Source organism: Tamandua tetradactyla, chromosome 4 (genome assembly GCF_023851605.1).
Source record: "Tamandua tetradactyla isolate mTamTet1 chromosome 4, mTamTet1.pri, whole genome shotgun sequence".
Lineage (NCBI taxonomy): Eukaryota > Metazoa > Chordata > Mammalia > Pilosa > Myrmecophagidae > Tamandua > Tamandua tetradactyla.
In genome coordinates, this window is record NC_135330.1 from 197985409 (window position 1) to 198009110 (window position 23702).

The following is a 23702-nucleotide window of genomic DNA, read 5'->3' on the forward strand; positions in this document are numbered from 1 at the left end:
ACTGGAGTTCCTAAAAGCCAGAACGTAGGATTTCAGAGGACAGAAGGACTTCTGCCTCAGCAATGGCTCTTGTTAGTCTCCCACCCAGCCAGTTTCCCCTGTGAATTTGGACTCGGGACTTGAGTGTGACCATTAGTGTAGTATACAGCTTGGTGCCCTATGGAATTCAGACTGGCAGCCCCTACTGTCACGTAGCTTCCTCATAATAAATCACTTTTTATGTATATGCCATGGGTTCTGTTTCTCTGGAGAACCCTAATACAACTGTCTAGAGGAAAACACAGAAGAAAATACTTCAGACCTTATGTTAGACAAAGATTTTGATATGAAAGAAAATGCATGAAACAGAAAATTCAGTAAAATTTAAAACTTTTGTTTTGTGAGAGACATTGTTGAGAAATTGAAAAGTCAAGCTACACACTGGCAGAAATGAGACACCACTAGACACCCATTTGAAGGGCTAAAAAGAAAAGAAAAACTGACAATGCCAAGTGCTAGCAAAGACATGGAACAACTGCCATTCTCATGCCCTACTGGTGGGAATACAAAACAGCATGACCACTTTGCATTTTGGTGGTTTCCAATGAAGTAAAAATACACTTATCATATGACACCCCCACCTGCCCTGCCAATCCTATTCTTAGGTTTGTACCCAAAAGAAATAAAAAGTTAGGTTCACACAAAAACGTTGATATGAATCTTTACAGTGACATTTTAATCACCCAGACTGGAAATAACACAAATTTCAACTGGTCAAAGGATAAAGAAATGGCAGCCCATCCATTCCACGGAATACTACTCCGCAGTAAAAAAGAAATGAAGTCCTGATACGCACAACATGGGTAATCTTGAGGGCATTATACTAAGTGAAGGGTGTCAAACTCCAAAGGCTGCACCCTGTTTAATTTCTTCTGTATGGCATCCTGTAAAGTGGAACTCGAGGATAGGAAGCTGCTCAGCGGGAGTAGTGGCAGAAGTTAATGACAGAGGGGCACAGGGAATTGACTTTTGGGAGGAAATTTACTAGAACTTGATGGGTGGAGGGTGGTTTACATGACTGGAAGCATTTGTTAAAACTCAAACAACTGGTCACTGAAAATCAGGGATTTTACTTTATATGCTGCATCTCACTTTAAAGAAAACATAATTAAAAAATTCAGTGGGGAAAAAGATAATGTAATATAATGCAATTAAAAAGCAAAAATAATTTTTTTAAAAAAATGCTAACCAGTAAAAACACCCTTGGTTAAAATCAAGGGGACTCAGATGTAGTAGAGGTTCAATTTGAACGATGATGGATGAACCAAAGCTTGTGAGGCAGAATCTGCCCCCACATGGGGCATTTCCTCTGATGTACTGAAGAGAAAATATCGGATATTCAAAGAAAAACCAAAGCACCCACCTGTTCTCTCATAAACTCACATTTTGCCCTTGTTTTCTAGCCCCAAACACCTGTTTCTAGAATTTGTGATTTGAAGAATTCTTTGCTTTTCTACCCACAGAATTGTTTTCCTTGACGCATTGGGAGATCTCTGTTAAAGCAAACATATTCCCTCTTCTACAGGAGCCCTGCAGTGACTGGCTCTGGGACAGAGTCAGCAAGTCTAAGGCTGTTTGCAAACTGTGCCCACACACATTGGGCTTCCGCCTTGAAGAAAGTTTTGCTCGTCAATACTGTCGCCTTAAACACCACCTTATTTCTTTTCTATGCCACATGCAGGATACACTGGAAAGAACACTGGATCCAAAGTTATGATTCCTGAGGTTTAAGGCAGTTTTACCATAACCAGGTTTGTGGCCCTAGAGAAACAACTTGCGTCTGTGAAACTAACATTTATCTCCTGCTCTCTCAAGAGCGCTCATTTAGATAACTTTAAATCCCTACTGAACACCTCCCATCACCTTCCATGCAGCCCTGAACTGTTCAGGGATGTAGATTACATTCACATTTTTTATTATCGTCCAAATTATAATTATTACTTATTGGATCATGAATTCATGTCTTATTGTTTCAACGAGATTTCTCCAGCAGACTATAAATCCTTGCAGGGAGGGAACTGTCGATATATGTGTCTTGGTCTCTCTAGAGCATCTATGTAAGAGCTTAGCTAAATCCCCGTTTGCTGGTATATTCACTCGACTCTGACACACTCATGGGGGTTCAGGGCCTTCCCCAGCTAGCCCACCCACGCCACCAAGCATTCTCACACACCACTGTCTTACTCACTTCTGTCACAGCATTCAACATTTTCTGAAAGGATCTCTCTCTTTTCGTCTTCCTTCTGTCGAATCTATTGTCCCAAGCCCTCTCCTGGAACTCCAGCTCCATGGCCAGGCACTGGCCGTGCCCACGGCCGGCTACAAGAGCCTGGCTCGAGGCCAGCACAGAGCAGGAGTTCAGTGAATGCCAAACCGCTGAACTCGGCCTCCAATACGTGACGCCTGCGGAGACCCAGCCTCTGCAGGAAACAAAAGCCCGTCACCCCAGTTACCTGCACAGAGGTTCTACAAGGTCCTTCTCAAGAAAGTCATGATCGTTCCTGACGGCCACGATGTTGACAGGAAACTGTGCATCTGAAAGAGAGAGATAAGGAGTCTCTGCCTTGCTGCGTCCGAGTGGGCACCACGTGTTTCGGGCCCGCGCTGCCCGCTGCACCCATTGTGGGGTGTGTTGGTAAGGGCTAAAATGGCAGGCAGTTTTATTTTTATCATAACAAAACACTTTAAAGAGTACAGAAGAAGCATAAGCTACAAAGCTGGTTGAGGGTTTGTGCTTGCATAGCGTTGTACGTGACGTGGCTTGAGTCTCGAAGTCCCCTTCCTCATGGACGTCCCTGGTGTGGACAGGGGGTGCTCACAGCTCACCACCCCCCTGAGGGCTGGGCCACTGACGTCTAGCCTGGTAGTTCGTGCAATGCTTAGGCTGGCAGAGATTTTCTTTCCTTCAAAAAAGGGAATTAAAAAAAATACCCCTATTTCAGGGGCCTCCAGTATTTACCTTAGCAGTGAAATTTTGAAATAATTTTGAGTATCAGCAAAATACCCCCTAAACCAGGATCTATCCAAAGAGGAGAAGAAATTCCAACAGGACGACCTGGCTCAGCCGCCTCCTGATGCCAGCACTAGAGGACCGGATGCTGGCAGAACATGTGGCCCTGAGGCTTCTCCTTCAGGGGGGTGAAATCCCGGGGCACGGGGAGGCGGCCAAGCTGACACCCGAGACATCAGCTCTGACCATCCTCCACCCTCTCATGCGCCTCGCCGACCCCACAGGTCTCCAGGTTCCAGTGCCACGTGGATCTGGACACGGGGGCCCTATGAAGAGTGGGAGGCACAGGAGCCCGAGGCAGCCTAACACCGAGGAGGCAGCGGTGTGCCCGCCCACCTGGCATTGCAGCCGGCCCTGCTGCCCTGCACACAGCCAGGGGCAGGCGTTTCCTCCTCTGGGCCCCTCCTCATCACCAAATGGGCACGGGCGGGGGCAAGGGTGGCCCCTCTAGTGTGAAGCGTAGGGACGGCACCCACACAGAGCCAGCATGGTGGGGGCTGAGCCATTACCACTTGTACTAAACAACCTAAAAGCGTTTTCTCCTTCAAGATTTCTCATTTCCCACACAGCCAGACACAGGCCAACTTCATCCTCACAGTGGAAAGGACAGAGTTTTTTTTGTTTTTAAATTAAAAAACTGGGCTTCTGGGTGAAGGGTGACGTCACCAGTGAGGAAGGTTAACGTGCGGTTATTCCGCCCAACATAACATCCACACAACCGGAGAAAAAGCCACAAGGTCTCATGTGCTAGATCTCCTCTGCTCGTCCTCCAGGTCCAGTCTGCTGGTCTCTTCCCACTTCTGTGTCCAGCGCCAGCACACGGGTGACCTGCTCTGTGTCCGGCATCACCGCGTGGGTGACCTACTCTGTGTCTGGCACCAGCACGTGGGTGACCTACTCTGTGTCCGGCATCACCACGTGGGTGACCTGCTCCGTGTCCGGCATCACCACGTGGGTGACCTGCTCTGTGTCCGGCATCACCATGTGGGTGACCTGCTCTGTGTCTGGCATCACCACGTGGATGACCTGCTCTGTGTTATTTGCATTAAGGGAGCCCACACTCTGGGGTGTCCTGGCTGGAGATGCAGGAGAGGGTGAGGATGAGGCCGGGGCATTTCCCCCCTGCCCCTCTCCGGGTACCATGTCCTCCTTCTGCAAGCCCTTGTCTATGGGCTCTGGGTTCTGATCACGCCTCTCTCCCTCCTCCACCCCCGCCCCGACCAGCCTGAGCAGGGTCCCATCTGCGGGTCCAGCACTGTCTGTCGTGGTGTCCTCTCTCCTGCCCGCTCCTTTGTGATTAGCACTTTTCCAAATAAATCTACCTCAGTCTTAATTTGAGCACATCACTGTCTTCCTGTTGAGTTCTAATTCATTACATATAAAGAACATCCTTGAAGCAGTTAAAAGTTTTGTTATAGTTCTAAATAATAGTGTGTAAGATACAAATGAGTAAGTTTATAACTATGAAGTTAACAATCAATGAACAGAAGTGTAATTTTGGCAATAAAGACATCTGAGCTTTAGCTCAGAAAACACCATCTGCTCCATATTATTTCTCAACACTTTTCTTGTAAGATGAACCCAACTAGGGGGAACTCTCAAGACAATTTCACTTTTATGATTTCTGGGGACTTTATGTAAAGCAGTAACTGTAAACCGATTCACTGCGCTTGCAAAGCAAACTAACTGGCCTGCAGAAAAGTGCCGAGGAGGAGGAAGGAGGAAAGCAGGGCAGAGAAGATGTTGGTGGCAGAACTATCTTGGGGTGCAGAGGTGAGCCTTGGCCGGGGGTGGCAGAAGGTGAAGGGGACTGGAAGGCAGCTGCTCAGTGGGTGCCCCAGGCCTTGAGAGGTTAAGGGAAAGGGGAAGGCACAGGGAAACCTGGGTGTTGAGACACAGTGCAGGGCACGCGAGGCCCCTGTGCAGAGGGCACCGGGAATGGCTGACGCACCTTCGTACAGCTGCGCATACTGCGGGAACCCGGCTGCTCGGAGCCAGTCGCAGGCTTCCTTCGCCTCAATTTCTGAAAAATATAAGAAAAGGAAATACATGAGTCCAACAGGCCCACACAAGCATGCTAATCGAGGAAGAGAAGCTGGTGTATGGGTCGTGGGAAAGCAGAATCCTTCTAGGGAGGTGTGTGTGTGTGCAAGCACAGAGAGGCAGAGGCACCGAGCTACTCGACAGACAGCCTCCCGAGGCCCTCACCAATCCTCATCCATCCTGCTCAGGCAGTGACACCACCCCAGATTACAGAACACAAAGGATGAATTTCAGGTGGGAAAAAATGTTTTATTTATGCCTCAGGGAATCAGGGGACCAGGTACAAGGAGGAAAAACTTCTTTATAATCCTTTTTTTTGAGACTTTTTTTGCTATTTTTCAAAGATAAGGCAAAAGTAAAGATAACATTATTTACTCAACTTTCCTTTTGTTTTTAGCTCTTAGGATAATAATAATAAAAAAAAGAATAATATGAGGTAGTTCAAATTCCAAATGCATTGTAACAAGACACTTTATAATGATTTCACAATGCATGTGATTTACACAAAATGTAAATGTGAAGCTGAGTATCCAGAATCGAGACCCGAGCTTGATGGGGCTGCCCGAACTCCTGGGGGCCAGCCCCAAGAGGCTCGAGGTGTCCTCTGGCAGTGTTTGGTGCAGATGTGCCCAGAGTCCATGGGGCCACCTGCATGGAGAAGCCACAGAGTGGATGGAAGGAGTTGATGCCTGGGAGCCAGGCTGCATTCTGACCTTGCGAATCCTGGACCACTTCCCAACCATGAGTCTGTTAGGCAAATAGGAAGCAAGGGAAAAGAAGTTCCCCTGTCAGAGGACGAGCTTCCACAAACAAGTCCGAACAGCCTGTTCTTACGGGTCCTCTCCTGCTGGGAAGGAGCCAGGCCAGCTCATGGCATTTCCAGTTACCGTGACGTCTGCTTTTCTCCAGCCAAAGGCCAGGGAGCGAACCAGCCATGGCCCGAGATGGAGCCTCAGTGGACTCTGAGCATCTGGGCAGCACACGCTGCTCCGTGGACAGAGCTTCTTGGTGGACATTAGGAAACAGTTCCATCTGACCCATGCCCTAAGGGTAAGAGCCTGCCTTGGCCCGTCCCAGCACACCCACTGCCTTTGGTGCCCCAAACCCACAGCCACCCCAGGCATGGGCAATTCTAAATCCCAGGTTTTGTCTCCAACATTAGGGGTTCTCATAGCACTGCTCCTGGCAAAATCTGCCCGTTTTCAAGACCACCAAGCACACCCGAGCACAGGGTTAGGACGGAAAGCTCTGGAAAGCATTTCTATCAGGAGGGGATTTCTGAGCCCACAGCGGCCATGAAAAATGGGCAGAGCCGTTGTGCAGCGGCTCCCTTGGGCCTTCCCTTCGGAAGCTAGAGACGGCTCTTGGTATATCACTCAGAAGTCCGACCGAGCTGCCACTGCAGTGTTCCGTGAAAGCCTCCACCTGGATGACCAGACGAGTATTTTAGGGCGGCAGGAAATGTACCTTCTGCCCGTGACACGGAACAACTGCTGAACAGCTACTGAGTCACCGATAAGCTCGTGCCTTCTAAATTATCAAGCTTTGGACACTGCTTTCCACTGAAATGTAATAAAGTAGGGGATAATGAGAAAATAGCAAATTTCTAGACATGATGTGACTTAATACTGGGTCATCAGGTCTTAGAGAGAGGCACAGCTTTGGCGTTTTCTATTTGAACTATATAGATCCCAGGCCTTTCTTTCTGTTTCACTGTATCTTTGGCCCACATTGAAAATGCAGCATTAAACAAGAAAGTCCCGGAGAGGTAGGCTTAGAACACACCCACGGGCCAGGAAGTCAGGGCTGACAGCGGGGACGGGGGCTTAGAGACGGCCCCCACCCTACCTGCCCAGAAGGAGCACAGGGCCCCTGGACAGTTGGGAAGGGGAGGAGAAGACAGGGTGAGAGGTGGTCAGCCGGGCTCCCCAGCCCTCCTTTGGAACTGAAAATCTGGCCGGGCAGTAGGTAAGGGCTCAGGCAAGCCTGGGAGTTATAAAAATAAGCTTCTTCAGGACAGCTTCATTTTTTTTTCCTCCTCAAAAGCAACCCCAAGAATGGCTGCCCCTAACACAGCCATGCACAGTAAAACAATCCAGAGCCCAGCAAAATAAAACACTCAAGTAAGATGATTGATAACGTTTTTATGGGTAGGCATTTAGCTTTTAGGTCTTAGAGTCAAACCACAACAAAAAGCACAATTAGTAAATAATAATACATTAGAGGATGCCACATCATGGCCTGAGGGGCTGGCTCCTCTCCAGGCTCCCCACACACAACTTGCCCCCCTATTCCTGAAATGTGTCTCTAATGGTCACCTCACCACCCACCGCCCAGCCCAGCGGCAGGTCTCAATGGCAGAGCCAAGCAGTCTCGTTTGCCAGCTAGTGACAGAACAAACAAAAAAAATGATCTGACATGAAATCCACTATTAAATCTGACTTTACCCATCAAGTTGTGTTAAACACAAAAACAAAACAAAAAAACCCCTTGCAAATCCTACTCATATACCACAGCCCTACTAACACCTAGCAGCCAAAGGCTCATGTTTTCCCAGGTGTACCACCCTGGCAACTGCCAAAAGGATTGGAGAATTGAAAAAGAATCATAATTGCCACTGTCACTATTCCATGAACTGCACATGAGATTTCAATGTCATCTGAGGAGAACAGTGGAAAAATATCTCTCCTTGTGCTCCTCTTAAGGGCTAGTACCATGCCATTTGGGCAGCTTGCTTGTTCTCAGCTCCCAGCACAACTGCCCTTCAGCAGCCCCAGCTTACAGCCCTGCCCTGGCCTGGAGCCCTCCCCAGGAACCTCCCCGAGGACTGGAGCCATAGAACGCCCTTGGACAGCACAACCCAGAGCTCAGCTGCTTCTGGGGAAAATGTAATCCATTTGGCCTGTATCATGAGTAGGTTTCAGCAGAATCTGTGTAATTTTCCCATGGTGGGCTTCCATTTTTGCCTGCCCACCATCCTTCCCTATACCTTCCGATTACAGAACCTGTCAGCAGCCCCTTCTACAGGTTTAATGGGCTGGCACCAATCCATTCTTCACCCCTCCCTATGGTTTAGGTGGGGCTGCTACCTGCCCACCCACCCCTAGCCCTCTCCGCCACTCCCGCCACAGAGGGATGCTGTGCCTCTCAAGAATACCCCGTCTCCCTTAGTCTAAGGAGACTGAGGAGCTTGGGGACCTTATACCAACAGGTGTTTGGGGCCCAAAGTCACCTGGTTATAAAGAAGTGATGCATGCAAGTTTTTTAATTGGCAGCTTTGTCTGCACAGAAACCAAGCAGAGCTTTTCACCTGTGATAGACTGAATCACGTCCCTGCACCTGGTCTCTGAGGACCCTCTTTGGATAAGACCAAATTGAATGAGGGTGGGCCTTGATTCCATATAACTGGAGCCCTTGTAAGCAGCAGAAATGAAGCCACAGAGGGCCAGAGACGGAGACACAGAGAGACAGAGTGCCATGTGACAGAGGCAGCGCCACCACTGAACCACAGACTTGGAGGGAACACACAATTTGGCGGACACCTTGATTTTGGGCTTCTTGCCTCCAGAACTGCGAGCCCATAAATTCCCATGGTTTAAACTGGCAGGTCTGGAGTACATGCCACAGCAGCCCTGGCAAACCAAGACGCGTGTTTACACGAATGACCTGAGTAGCTGGCTGCTGCTGCTGCTATGCTTGCTCTTTTGCCAGCTGCTCATGTTTCCGCTTTGGGGAGAGCCACCCTCTCTGCCCGTCTCCATGTCGACCCTTAGAACAAGGGGCTGCCCACGCAGAGACCAACATGGCAGAGCACACAGCAGGACCCCTGAGAGCCCGGGAAGGCCCACTCCACGGGCTTGGGTCAGCAGATCACGGATGGCTCTTGACACAGCTTTTAAAAAGCATCATTATGCTTCTTCATGACACACGCTTGATGTCGAAAACCCAAATACAGAAAATCTCAATGAAGGGAAAAGTTGCCTGATGATCTAATATGAACACTTTCTGATATCTCTTATCTCGGTCAAGGAAGGAGCCTCCTCAGCACAGCCAGTCTGCAGCCCAGGTTTGAAGGTCTCTCCTCACACTAAACTTTCATTGTATTTTTTTCTAGTCTGTCCTCTTACACATTTTAAGTACATTTTGGTTTACACTATTCTCAACCTGACAATTTTCCCACAGTTAACCCAAAGGTATACTATTCTTCCTAAATCCCCCCAAACTCTGTTTAGGGAAAATTAAGTTGTATTATCATCAGAAAACTAGCTGTCTGGAAGGAACTTGGTCTGAGCTATAAAGTTTATGAAATAATTGGATATGGGCATACGTATTTATAATATTCTTATAAATCTCCTCAAATTCCTATGGACAAGCTGGCTATTTAATTGGTCTTCTTTCTTAACATGTCCATTAAAAGTACTCAAGAAAAGATGGATCAAATGCCACCAAAATCAGCATGAACCTCCACGCAATTTAGAAATGTGGCTTGAGAACAGTGTTTTGTTTTTCATATAAACTGGCTAACATGGTGGGCGCCGTTTCTGAAAAATTACCAGTATTAACACAGCATGACAACTGAAATTCCAAAAATGTCTGCAGTGGATACAATTACTGCTATTAAGTTGTATTACAGGTATTAAACTTTCAGGAGGCTCAGGGCTATCGGATTAGGATAATACATCGGCTGAGATAACTGCATTACTGATGTACTATTAAGGCAAACGACTCTTCTGTCTTCAGACAGCATTTGTGAAGTCCCTACTTACGGGCCCAGTTTTGATCAAATCAATGCCAGAGACTCACCTTGTCTAAGGACATGAACGAAGCAACCATTTCTATTACACAGAACGTACATTACCGCCATCATCCTCTCTCATCCAGGAGGCGTCTAACCCTCACCACAGGTGCCGGATGGGCTATCAGGTTTTGTAGTAGTTACAGACTTTAAATTAGATCCCATGGCATGGTGCCAGGATACACCTTCCTGCACTCTGAATTATAGGGAGTTTATTGCAACATGCAAAAGACCTGGATAAATCTTAGATGTATACAAGGTGAATATATGTGTATATATAAGCTTTATATATATACATAATTTTCTTACACATATATAGCATTAACTTTCAATGATATTCTGTTACTAAGTAGTTAAAATATGGGTTATTTAGAATACTTTTAAGATTTTCAGTCACTAAAACTCAAAACAGTGAACTTACTGATAAAACATGCACCTTATTTCCCAGTAACTTGGGCCAACTTCTTTCTCACTGGGTAACAAAACGTCTTTACTGTGAGCTGCTGCGTAAGGATAGAAGGAAGATGCACACATTCCTGTGATACTTAACGCCCTTCGCTGAAGGCTGCGTTGGTGGCTGAATTTATCTATACTTCTTTCTTGAAAGCAAAAGTCACAGACATGGGGCTACGTGAACTCCACCGACAATTCTTCAGACTAGCTTTATTTTCCAGGCCTTGATAGTTCAGCTGCAAGTTAGATTCACAGTAAATCATGTAAAAATCACAAGTCATTTAAAAAAATGTTCTATTGGAGAGGACCAAGCAAATTCTGTACCTAAATAGGCCCATACCAATCATTTAAGTGTGGTTTTCAATTATCGTTTTTTGCAGCCTAGTCAGGGAAAGTATATATATATATATATATATATACAATTTATTTCCAATAATTCTCTGCCCTTTTTGGGCCATTGAAATGTGAGCAGAAGTAAAGTATGCTAGTTTCAAGAGCCATCATCTGGTTCTGCCAGTTTTCTTCTCATTTTCCATCTTCACAAGGCTAGCCTGCCCAGAGAGAGGCTACTGTTTCAGACTGTGTCCTGGGATGCAACATGCAGAACCAGCAGGTGACATGTAAAATGAGTAAGAAATGGATTTCTCTTGTGTGTCGGGGCTCAGTCTAGCAGAAGCTAACTAACACAGACGCCAGCTGCCCTTTCTGTGGATGAAGCCCAGAGGTGGGACTGTGGGTCTTCATTTCAACTTTAGATGGTTGCTGGATCCACCTCAGTGTGCAAAGAAACGAACACAGTGGTCTCAGCGATCACTTTTGTGTGGAATTCTGCTTCTGTGCCGATGGTGCGTGGCCTATATGAATCCAAACTGTGTTGGAAACAATCTTCTCATGCTCATCTTGCAATTGCATCACACATGAACCTGTGCGCGCGCGCGCGCACACACACACACTTTCTCTCTTTCCCACACATGCTTATATCAAATAAAATCAAAAATCAAATCGCAAAGGAACAAGAATACTCTTCAGGAATATACTGCTCTCCATGCTCCTAATCCTAACAGTATTTCTTCTTCTCAAAGAAAAAGAAAGCAGCAAACATACGCTATACCAGCCAAACAGTTTCTGACCAGATTGTTTTGACTCAAGCTTTCCATGAGGCAGAGCAGTTCTTTATCTTCCCTCTCTCGTGTACAGCTTGTTCTCATCAGGCGCCTGCAGTATTTCCCAAGAAGCTGCAAGCACACACAGGAGCAGGGACAGCCCAGCTTTTGAAGTGGTGGAGCCACTGGTTACCACTGAATCCCACGGAGGAAGTCATCGAGATGGAGTGAGTTAGCAACTGCAAGCAAGGCAGGAAAGCAGAGTTGATTCAGACCAGTAGAAAGACGGTCATGGTTTGTGGGCAGCCAAAGTGCCTCCACGTCGACCAGTCAGGACAATAGTGTCTTGGGTAATCTCATCCAGGGACAAAAGTATGTGATTCTGAGATAGTCTCTCTCTCTCCAAGCTGGTTTCTCTGGCTTCTCTTGGAAAGGTAGAAAAGAGTCCTTGACTTGCCGTGGGCTCTCATGAGGAGAAGCACAAACTTCCACAAGGGCAACCAAATGAACGGGCTGGATCACAAAGGCCCCTGTGTATCCACCCTGTCATGCCCTGGGAAGACTTACTACTTTTGACATGTCCTGCCATCACTAGACGTTCAATCTTCTTGGCTTTTGGCAGGTACTCTTCTATTGGATTAAGACTGTTTTTTTTAAATGTTAAAATAATTATGCAGATTTTTAGGGAACCAAACCCCTTCCACACCTGTTTTCAGACATATCTGGATGTCTATACTTGTAAAAGGTTATCTGCTATTTGATTTGCTTAGCCCAAATATTTTATCGCTCTAGGTTCTGCAATTACAGTAGAAGCTTTCATGATATCAGAGAAAAATATGTCATACAAGCAGCAGCAGAAGCATCAAATCTGTCAGGATGAAGTAACTCCCAGATTCTGTAGGCTCCTGTCAATTTTTCACTTCTTAAAGGGCTGGAATGGCAAGAGACACGTTGGTCAGAGCTTCTAACACCCCAGCAAAGACTTTACGCATTTAACTCGTCAGCAATTATAATGCTTGGACCAAGCAAAACTAGTTTTTGCTGAATTTAATCTAAAGGAAAGATGTGCCAAACTCAAGTATAATCTTATTATCTGATTAGAATTAAAAACTTGCAACTATATGTGTTTCCTTCCTTGGCACTGGTTGGGATTGCATACAAATGATTTCCAGGGGATTTTTCTCTGTGTCTTTGCCAGTTTTTTTTAATGCTTCTTACAAGTCTGCTGGATGGAGGCAGTGGCACTGGCTCTGTGATGACGTTCTGAGCATACATCACTCTTCCCAGAAAAGAAGGGTCAGATTCAAGAAATTAAGTTTTTATTTAGGTTCTCAGCTACCAATTCATTTTTCTCCATGTGCTTCAAGGCCAAACAGATCCTGAGCTCTGGGGCTTGCTCTTTAAGTATTAGAATTTTTTTCCCTGTGCATTAAGACACTTTCCCTTACAGACAGGCTCTCCCTTAACAGAAAGGCGTTTATAATGAGTTCAGGTCATTGAAATAGCTTCACCTGATTGGGGTCGGGGAGGTGAAGCTCCCAGTTGAAGAGGTGAGAAACCTAACTGGCATGCTGGAACACCCTTTCTCCATTACACACATGGATGCATTACTGACACACATCACAGTGTACTAGAGTCAACTGAAGCATCCCATAAGTATAATCAAACCAATATTTCCTTTTAAAGTTACGTACTTTATAAAATGTTTTTAAAAGTTTAAAACTCATATTCAGACTTTAAACACTGGAATTGTTCTATTTGTAGAGCTGATAACTGCTTTCGTTTTCCAGGGCTGCTATGAAAAATACCACACAATAGTTTGGATTAAACAATGGGGATTTATTGTCTTACAGTTTTCAAGGCTGGAAGTCCAAAATCAAGGCCTCAACAGGGTTAGGGTTAGGATTTGCCGCAATCCTTGTGGCTTCTTAGCTTGCCTCTCTGCCTGCATCACTTACCTTCCCCCTCCAGCTTCCACTTTTGCTCAGTTATGTCTCTGCATAGAATCCTCACCTAACAAGGACATGGGCAGTATGGAATAAGGCCCACTCTGATTCGATGTGGCCTCATCTAAATGGGATCTTCAAAGATACTATTCACAAATTGAGTCCACATCTTAACCAAAAATAACACCTCCAGAGGTTCTATTTACAAATGGCTCACACCCACAGGAAAAAGGATTAAGACATGAACATATTTTTGGTGGGGGACATGATTCAACTCTCAACCTAGAATCTTAAAGAAATTTTTGGGCCTTTATAATTATCATCATAAAATCTGGATCTCTTTGATTTATAAGTCGTTTAAGAACAAACCCGGAGCTGGCAGGAGTGTGTGTCATGTAGACACACAACTACTTCCAGATGGAGGTCCAGGTAGCTGCCCTGGGCAACACGAGTGCCATTTAATTACGTGGCCTCCTGAGAGGATATAACGACTTTCATTAACGTAATGCTAACATGCTTGCCCGACTACTCACTGAGTGCACAGAAATGGATTATTTCACCTACAAGCAGACTTGAATAAGAGATTTTAAAAAGGACAACATCCCCCTTTAAATATAACCTTATAGAAGAATAGCAAAATCTAAATCTAAGATGTGAAACACAGGTACACATATACACTCAAACCAAAGGGAAGATGTTCTAGTTTGCTAGCTGCCAGAATGCAATATATCAGAAACGGAATGGCTTTTAAAAGGGGGAATTTAATAAGTTACAAGTTTACAGTTCTAAGGTTGAGAAAATACCCCAATTAAAACAAGTCTATAGAAATGTTCAATTTAAGGCATCCAGGGAAAGCTACCTCGGTTCAAGAATGCTGACGACATTCAACGTTTCTCTCTCAGCTGGAAGGGCACGTGGTGAACATGGCGGCATCTCCTGGCTTCCTTATGGCTCTACCAAAAGGGACTCTCTCCAAAATGTGTCCTCTTTTAAAGGACTCCAGTAAGCAACTCTATCTTGAATGGGTGGAGACACACCTTCATGGAAATCACCTAATCAAAAGTTACCACCCACAACTGGGTGGGTCACGTCTCCATGGGAACCACCAAAATGCTCCCACCCAGCAATACTGAATGAAAATTAGAGGACACGGCTCTCCTGGGACCCACCACAGATTCGGACCAGCACAGAAGGTGTTACCAACAAAGACAAAGGACACAGAACAATGTAGTAATTTGAAGGGCCTATTGAAGATCCTAATGACTGAAACACGGGCTAACTGGCCCAGCTGCAGGATTTTGGCGGTACCAGATAAACGATGACACAGATTTCTGGGGCCCAAGCAGGTGGTCAGATCTGTGGGAATCGACTCACAATTTCAAATATGCACCTCACTTCATGTAAGAAAGTGGTATTTTCTAAAGGTAAGGCACCAGTTTTAAGGCATTCAAGCGTGGGAGCCTGACATATGAAAGGACTATAAATCGAAGACAACCACATTTATTTTTATTTTCAAAAATCAAATAAAAATAATTTGATTCTTCTGTTAAAGATAACAAAAAACAGAAAAGAAAAAGATCACCACATTCTACCACCTAGAGACTGATGAACATTCTGTTGGCATACTCTCTCCCATTCTGACGATGTGTATGGGTATCTACTCTGAGGATACCATCCGATAGACTCTTTAAATAAAATTGTATTCATATCGGATATTCCCAAATTAATCTGCTTTTTCACTTGACACTGCATTTGAACATCTTTCCATGTCAACAGATAGCCTTCTCAAACCTCATTCTGGATGGCTGGATAATTTTCCTACAGACAGCACTTTAAAAGCAACTCCTATTATCAATTCATGGGTTAAAAAATAATAAATCCAGTTCTCTGGAGGCTTTCACTCTAACTCAAAGAGTTCTACCAGCAGTGTACATTCTGGGGAATATACTTCAGGGTTGATATTTCTCATGTTATGTTATATTCTGGATTAAGACATATCTCATATGGTTTTGATTTATATTCCCAGAAGACTTCAAAAAGGAAATTCCAAGTGGAAGTTTATTCATCCTCCAGAACTATGTTTGAACGATGCTACAGGGATGTCTTAAACTAACACAAATCAGGAAATTCAAAGTCAAGGTTAAATGCTGGCCCACGCTCCACCCTCTCCTTCTCGGACAGCACAGGGTCTTGGGAAGTGGAGATTTTATGTAACAACTGCTCCACTTGCCTTTGACCTCTGGCATATGTATTCAGACAATTTCAAATATGCATCTCACTTCATGTAAGACAACGGTATTTTCTAAAGGGTGTTGCTGAACTTTCAAGGTCATCCTTAAAAAAAAAGCAACTAAATTAAACCAAAAAAAGAAAACCTCCACATCTTGTTTTAATGACTAGATGACTACTTGGATTGAACATGACTCTCAAAAAAGCTTCAAATAACCCAGAGCAAAATGTGAACCAAAAGCCTCACATGAGCAAATTCACCAACAGTGCAACTCTTTACAGCAAGTTTTATTTCGGGGTAGAGCTAATACTATTTTTAAAATAAGAATATATTTTAATTTCATTTTGAACTTGAGTATCTACTATGTAAATGAGGGTCAAGTCTCCTCTCTCAATGAATACACATCCTCAGCTTTAAGGATGAACTTTTTAAAACAGCCTGTCAATCTGATCAGAAAGTGTCCTTAGCTGGGCTAACCTCAGCATGCCTCCACCCCTCAGCTGTAAAACCGGAACAAACAACAGTACCTTCCTCCTAGGCTCACCGCTAAGCAGGGCATGAGTTATTGCTCCTAAAGGACGTAGCTGAAGTATTAGTCTCCAGTGGCTGCTGCCACAAATGACCACAACCTTGCTGGCTCAAAGCAACAGAAACTTTCTCGGTGGCAGTTCTGGAGCCAGAAGTCTGAAACCGGTGACAGCAGAGCTGCCCCAGTCCAGGGGCCCCGGGGGCCAAGCCGCCTCTTCCCTCTCCCACTCTCTGGGGGCGGCTGCTGCCCCTGGGCTCCCCCGGCCTGTGGCCTCCTCACTGGACCCTGCCTCTGTTGCCAGCCGGCCTTCTCCGTGTGTCCCTGCTCTCTGCCCGCCCTAGCAAAAGGCATGGGAGGGCGGCTGAGGCCCACAGCGCCCCTGGCAGACCCCTGGAAGCCACAGCTTCGCTTCCCCCTCCACCCCAGGAGGGCACACCCTCGCAGGCTCCAAGGACGAGGCGGCATGTGGGTTTGGGGAGCTCGCCACGAGGGCCAGGCCGTGACTCAGCAGAGCTCCTTGCGGTTGCTTTGCCGTCCCGGTAAGGAGTGGCTCCCACCGCCTCCGGTTCTTCCCACTCGGCCCCTCTTTTTCTGGCCTTCAGGAGAAGGGCCTGCCACACCTGTCTCCAGTCAGCCTCTGTTGGGCCTTCAGTGAAAGCCTCCAGAGCGCAGCGGGAGAAGGCAGGGCTGCGGCAACAGGCCTCTACCCGCCTCCGGGCAGGTCCAAGGCAAGCTCCGACTCACCACAACCCAAGAAAGCTGGACGCAGAGCCCCGGGGCGGCACCCGCACGGTAGGAGAGGTGGGCCCACGTGTGCGGTCACGTGAGGCGGAAGGCCCGCCCGCTCTCCGGAAGCTGGCCAGTCTGCATGTGCTCGGTGTGCCCAGTCACGTGAGCCGGAAGGCCCGCCCGCTCTCCGGAAGCTGGCTAGTCTGCATGCGCTCGGTGTGCGCGGTCACGTGAGGCGGAAGGCCCGCCCGCTCGCCGGAAGCTGGCCCTGTCCGGGCCCCCTGGAGCGCTGCGCCCACCCATCCGGGCCTGCAGCGCGGCTTTAGGCCACACGCGGCTCCCACCCTGCGGCAGTTCGTGTCTCGAAGGCCACGGACCCTTCTGTGACCGGAATGACGTGGTGCCCAGGAGGCCACGCTTTGCACAGAGCACGAGCCTCCGAGTGAGAGGCGACCGTGGAGGTCGGGAGGCCGGCTCAGGCGGGGCTCCCGGCGCTCAGCCCCCGCCGCCCGGGGCGTCCCGAGAGAGGGGCGCGCCTGAGCCGGACCTCGGCAGGACCCCAGGACAGCACTCGGACACGTGGGCTTCATTAAGGGAAGGGCCTCCGGAAGATGTTTTCCATGTTATGAGAAAAACCTGAACAAATACTTCAGGGATGGTGAGCCAGGGATGCGTGGCTTCCCGGGGCCTCGTGGTGGAGTGGCGGGGCCGGGAGGTGATGTGCAGCCCGGGGTCACTGACCCCCAGAGGTTAGCAGTTTCCCAGATACGCCTTCCGGAGAGGTCACTCTCTCCAGGACGATTAAATCCTTCAGATGGAAAGAAAAACCATCCTGGGTGGGGCTCCAGGGATCCGCTTTGCGAGGAGCTCTTCAACGCCCTTCAAATACCTTCGAATCATTTACGTTTAAAAGCAAAGGACCCTGCTGCCTAAAATGATTATAATTAATGTTCCAGGATTGCGCATATCACACTTAATCCTGAACAGGAATTTAGGAGGCAGTCCCTCTTGAGCTCCTAGCTTTTTGCAAATTAAGACTCAACCAGTAAATATTAACACAAAATTTAAAAAAAAAAATTGAGCTGTCTCGTTTAGGTTAATGCCTAAATTGGAGGTTCTTAATCTGGGTTTTTTACGTAGAATTCAAGGGACCTGGAAACCTCTTTGTAGGCAAACCTTGCTGGATAGACGCTTTCATTTCTCAGGATAGATAGCTTTCATTAAATTCTCTGATTAATTTATCTGATCTTTAAGGAACTGGCACTGGTTCTCTATAGTTAGGCCATAAAGGAGAAAACTTGATGGACCTGAAAGGTTGCAAACGATGCTGGCTTTCTCCTGCTGCATTTCCTGTGGACAGTCAACTTCTGATTTTGGAACTTGGAGCGAGAGATCACCTGTCTCACATGCTCACACAAAGGTAAATCCGTGCACACCCGATGTGTAAAACACGCCACAGGTAAACTGTGTGCTTTCTCCAGAGGGAAAAAGCACCCTCTTCCACAAGGACACTGCAGGGACAGCTTCCTAGACTGCGTCGTTGCATCTCCACTCCTGAACCTGGAGCCTTGGGCATGGCAATCCTTCAGTGAATGTGGACTGACTGAGTGGACAACTGCATTAAGAGAAAATTATTTATAAACTTGGGAACTGATGGCACCCCAAACCTTTCTCAGATATCCTGTTCCTTCCAGACTCACAGAGCTGTGGTGAAGATGGGAAATTGGGCAAGTACTTTGCAAAGTGTAAAGCCCTATGTGGAAATGAGGGGTCAGCCTTGGGGACGACCACGTCTCCACGCTTCCTTGAGCAGTGGTGTTTTTGTGCCTCTGGGGTCCTGCCCCAACTTCCTGAGGGGCAACACTTTCAGCATTCTCCAGGACTGCTGGGGAGATGCATTTCTGTGAGCTCCAGGCCGCTTCCCCTTCCCCTTTGCTCTAAATCCTGGGAGCGCCAAGGGCACAGATCTTGGTAAGGTTAGTCTTGGAGGACTAACAGAGCCTCCTCCTGATTTCTCACAAAAGAACCGCCTGCCCTTTTCAACACATCAGAGTGACTGGGACATATTCACACTTGTGCTTCAGTAAGAAATACACTTTATACACACACACACACACACAAAGGTTCACAAAACAATAGTGCATTTCATATGTGCAATGCCACCTGATATGTTCCCTTCCCTCCTGTTAAACATGGCTGGTCACACCCACCAACTGACCTCATGACCCCAAGTTACAGAACACGGTCATTGATGATACCCAGTTTCCTAAGAAGCATTAAATAAATCAATAAACAAATGGAGCACAGTTCTAAGAGTCTGACATCTGGGGGAGTCTTCCTAGACTCCTCCCCTCTCCTCTGTTCTCCATATGCTCCCAGCCCCATGACCTGATGGATTCCCTCTTAGTTATGCTTCTCACATTCATGTTCTCTTCCCAGTGCCATACCTCGTGCCTTTGTCTAGACACCATCATCTCTCCAGGACGAGCACAATGGTCTCCTGGTTACAGGTCCCCCTTTTTGGTTCTTGTCTTCCTTACATCTCTGAAGTGCAGATTTGATCCTTCTCCCTGAAACTCTTCCACACCTTACCGTGGCTGCAGATAAAACACCAGCCTGTGGCTGTGGCTCGGAGCCATGCAGACCCGGCCCTCCTGCCTCCCGGGCTCACTGTGCACTTTGGGTCCCCGAGTGCCGACCTGCTCGGAGGCTGCTGTGCTCGCCTTCCTCCCTGTGTCTGTGCTGACCTCTCCTGGGCTTCCCCCCTGCACTCTCTTCCTGTCATCTACCAAGACTCAGCTAGGACAGGACCTCCTCACCCCAGGTTGGCTGAGCTCTCCTCTGGACACATACTCGGGTGCTTACCTGGTCATGCTGACATTTTCTTGTTACATGCCTATTTCTCTATGGTGGGCTGAGCTGTGTCCCCCTGAAGCTGGAAGTTCTCACCTCCAGACCTCGGCACGTGGCTTTATTTGGCAGTAAGGTCGTTAGGATGTGATTAGCTAATTAAAAATGTGTCCTACTAGAGGAGAAAGCAGGCGGCAAGGTGGCTGTGTGGCGGTCGAACACACAGAGACCAGAGTGATGCATCGACAAAGAAGCCAAGAAACACCAGGATTGCTGGCAGACCCCCAAGACACAAGGAAGGGCTCCTCCACAGGCTTCCCAGGACCCCCCTGCTGGCATCTTCACTTGGGGCGCCGAGCCTTCGGATCTGGAGACAGTATGGATGTGTTGATTTAAGCCAGCTGGCAGGTGGGGCCTGTTTCAACACCCTAGCTAACAAATGTGCCCCTCCCCCCACTCACCCTTGTCAGTTCCTCAAGGGCAGACGGTGTCTCATTCACATTTTGCACCACTCGTGTCTAAAACAGAACTCGGAATCCAGCGTGTGTTCAAGGAATGCTAAACTGAGGAGGGTCTGAGAAGCATTGCTTGGGCTTCCATCTTCACTGCCAATGCTGTGCATTAACCCTAAACCACAAGGGACTGAGCTCCTGTATCTACTTCCAGAAAGGACCTCCAGGCTATGGCTGGCCCAGGGTCTTTGGTGAAGGTGCCTTCTGCCCCCTGGAAAAGCTTGCCTGCTTTCTTTCTCCTTTCCTTTGTTGATTTAAGGAGGTTTAGGGACACAAGCTCCATTTGAGACGTCTGCTTGCTCCTGTCATTGGGGCAGTGGTTGGGCCGAGTTCCTGGTCCCCACCTCGATCAATAACGAGGCAATGACATGGAAGTTTCCCCAGCAGCAAGGAGTCAGTTCAGTTTATCATGCAGTCCAGGTTCCTGGCACTTTAAATTGTTTCGTGTTACATTTGTTGAGCAAATGAATTATGTAAATTGGAGCTAATGACGTAAACTTAAATGAGTACTTTTCACTTTCCCTTGCAATACCTGAAAGGCTGCAGGAAATAGAGAGCCCCAATGAACACAGCTGATGTTTCCTTCTGTGTTTCAAAATTCTGAGTTAATTCTGCATTCCGCTCTCTAGCACACCTATGTTTGTTTGACTATGAAGTTGCTTTCCCTCAAATGTGAGGAAAACCAGTGCCCCAGGAAGACATATAATCGTGTGACTTCTGTTCCCGAACCTTCTGCTTAGGTGAAGAGGCTCAAGTGTAAGTTTAAAAGAGAGATCTCCCTTTCAGAGAGACAATTAAAAGCGTGGAAGGTGTTTCCCACCAGAGGAAGTGGGGTCTGCACGTCCTGACTCCCGCTGGAGCAGCGTTACAGGGGTCCCGGGTCAGGTAGATTCCAGCAGCTTGTCTGCCGCGTTTGAGATCACAGGATGAAGGCAAGATCTTGGCTCAGTAGCCTAAAGTGCCAGCTTGGAAACAAAAGCCTTTGGGAATATTTTCCCATAAAATAGTGGGAGATCTGATGTTCAGAAAATGTTTTGTGCATTTAATTCAGGAGTGCAGCCAACACCCAGCAAAGAAAGGTCTGAGATAGAACCCAGATCTGATCATTTATGCCCTTCTTACAATCCTTCCTGGTCTCCAATCCCACCCTTAAAACCCAAATTTCCGAGGAAAGCAGACTACTCTTGAGCTTAACCTGGGCCCCTGGCATTCCTCCTGAGGCTCAAGTACCCACAGACCATGGACGCCTGTGCTACCACACAACCGTATTCCCTAACTCAGCCCCCTCAGAGGTCCTTTCCCTCTGATGACAATGGCCTTCCCCTACTCCATCGGCCCAGCCAATTCTTTCCCCTCTATTTCTTCTTTAAATCTCAGCTCAAGCGACACCTCCTCTGCGGAGTCCTTCCTGGCCACCCCCTCTCCACCGCCCAAGCCAAGTGAGGCTCTGGGACCTCTGTGGATTCTGACCCGGCACTTACCCGGCACTGGAATTTTCGATTTATTCTGCTTTCCTCCTTCCCTCCACAGGAATTGCCTTCGCATTCCCTGTACCCAGATGGGGGCAGCGCCTGGCACCCCCCGAGGGGCTCGGGAGACGTTTCCCACTCAGAGGCTCATAGAAAGTCAGAGAAGGAGCAGATGAAAGTTCTCTCTCCTGCTTCCGGCCACCAGCGGTGGGGGGGGGGGGGGGGAGGCTCGTTGCTCCTCCTGAGCTCCAGCACCAGCTCAGATTCCAAGCCCCCACACTTCCTCTCCTCATTGTTTTCACTCACAGTAAAAAAGGAACACCAAGGATGTGTATCCGAGCCTCAAAATAAAGTTAAAGGAGAGAAGGTTGGAGGACAGAAAGACCCACAGGCTGCCTAAGGACCCGGCCCCCCAGATAGAACTGACCCACAACGTGGACGCGTTCCACCCACTGACACTATTAGAGGGTCTTCAGTTGGGGACAGAGCCCCCTGCTCATAAAATGATGGTGGAAGAGCTCCATTCGAATTCTAGGCGCTCATCTTTTGAGTTTCTAAATCTTCCATGCCCCTCAAGAACATGAATGCACTTTAAAGACATTTCACATTTGATTAAAAGTATCCATGATGAAGTTTCCCAAAGACCTCCTGCTTCTCGATACAAAAATTGCCCCCACAGTACAATCTAGGTCTTAATTCCTTTAAACCACACGATGCCCCTCTTCTTGGCCAACTGTGGCTTCTGTTACACTCTAAATGGCATGTTGTCAATTATATATTCCATATTCCAATTATATATTCACTTCATAACATAATGGTGTCTGCACATTTACTGTATTTGAAGTATATAATCTCAAGGCAGGATAAAAAAAAGGTCCACACAGCCTATGCCTACAGAATTTTAGGTTTTAAAATTCCCTTTGGCAGTTTCTATCAGCAAAACCCAGGCACTGCTTTGAGGGTGCAGCCATTCCCCTTAGGCTTCAGATTGGTCCCTTCTAGCTTCAGACCCTGCTGTGAAGACGTCTGGAAGATGAATTCCCAGCAGTGCTTGGAGGTGCCCTCCTAGGTCAGTGGGGGGTGTCCTAGACGCTGATGTCATTCCTGAAATTCCAGTCTGGTCACTCTCACATCAGGGCTACTCTTCCCCAGTGGAAATCTGTCTCCCAGCTCTCTCACTGCCCACACACCTGACCCCTGGGGGAGCCACTGAGTCACTTCCTGTCTTTAAACTTGCCCCCAGACATCCCCTCGAGTAAGAGTAGTGAGCTAGGGGGTGGGGTGGCGAGGGCTGGGAGGGTGGAGGGAGGCCAGGGGGCAGGCAGAGGGGAGCCCGGCCGGAGCAGAGGATTATTTAGTGCTTGGTTTATCCTCAGTTCCCAGTTCCACTCTGGGTGTTCTCACTGCTTATTTTCAACTTTGGAAAGGAAAAAGAGTGAAAAAATAAAAAGCAAAGTCCTCAAACGTACATTTATGAGAAGAGAGATCAGGAAAGCCTAAAATTAAAAGTAAGTTGTTGGACGGGCATGAGTTTTATTAAGACTTGTATCCTCATGTGTTATCAATATTAACAAAGTGGATACATTACATGAGTCTTAGCTTCCCAGGTTAATTTATAATAAAAATAATGTCTAAATGGTAAATATGTTGAAGAATGTTAAGATAATATTGTGGCAGAGATAAGCTCTCTGTTAACAGCACTCAGGTAGTCCACGATTCCCCGTCTCCCTTGTTAGGCCACGTGGTAGAGCTGGCAAAAGGCATGTGGAAAACCTGCCGTGGAATCTACCACCTGCTCTTCTCCAGCAACCAGCAGGGGGCAGGTGCCCAGGGGGCCAATGCCCAGGGTACCAGTGCCTGGGGGCCTCAGGAGCCATGCACTAAGGTACCCAGGGGGCCGGTGCCTGGGAGGCCAGTGCCCAGGGTGCCAGTGCCCAGGGGCCTCAGGAGCCATGCACTAAGGTGCCCAGGAGGCCAGTGCCCAGGGTGCCAGT

At 47.5% G+C, this 23702-nt stretch overlaps 1 protein-coding gene across 1 annotated transcript in view; it reads right to left on the reverse strand.

Moving 5' to 3' along the window:
• Positions 1-21861, reverse strand: part of STARD13 (StAR related lipid transfer domain containing 13) — a 77829-nt gene extending 55968 nt beyond the window's left edge. Inside the window, exons 1-3 of the mRNA XM_077159010.1 lie at positions 21721-21861; positions 5001-5072; positions 2493-2574 (exon numbers count right to left, since the gene is read on the reverse strand). Of these exons, the coding sequence (XP_077015125.1) occupies positions 2493-2574; positions 5001-5072; positions 21721-21784 (218 nt within the window). The 5' untranslated portion in view covers positions 21785-21861. The remainder of the gene's footprint in view (positions 1-2492; positions 2575-5000; positions 5073-21720) is intronic.
• Positions 21862-23702: the final 1841 nt, after the last annotated feature.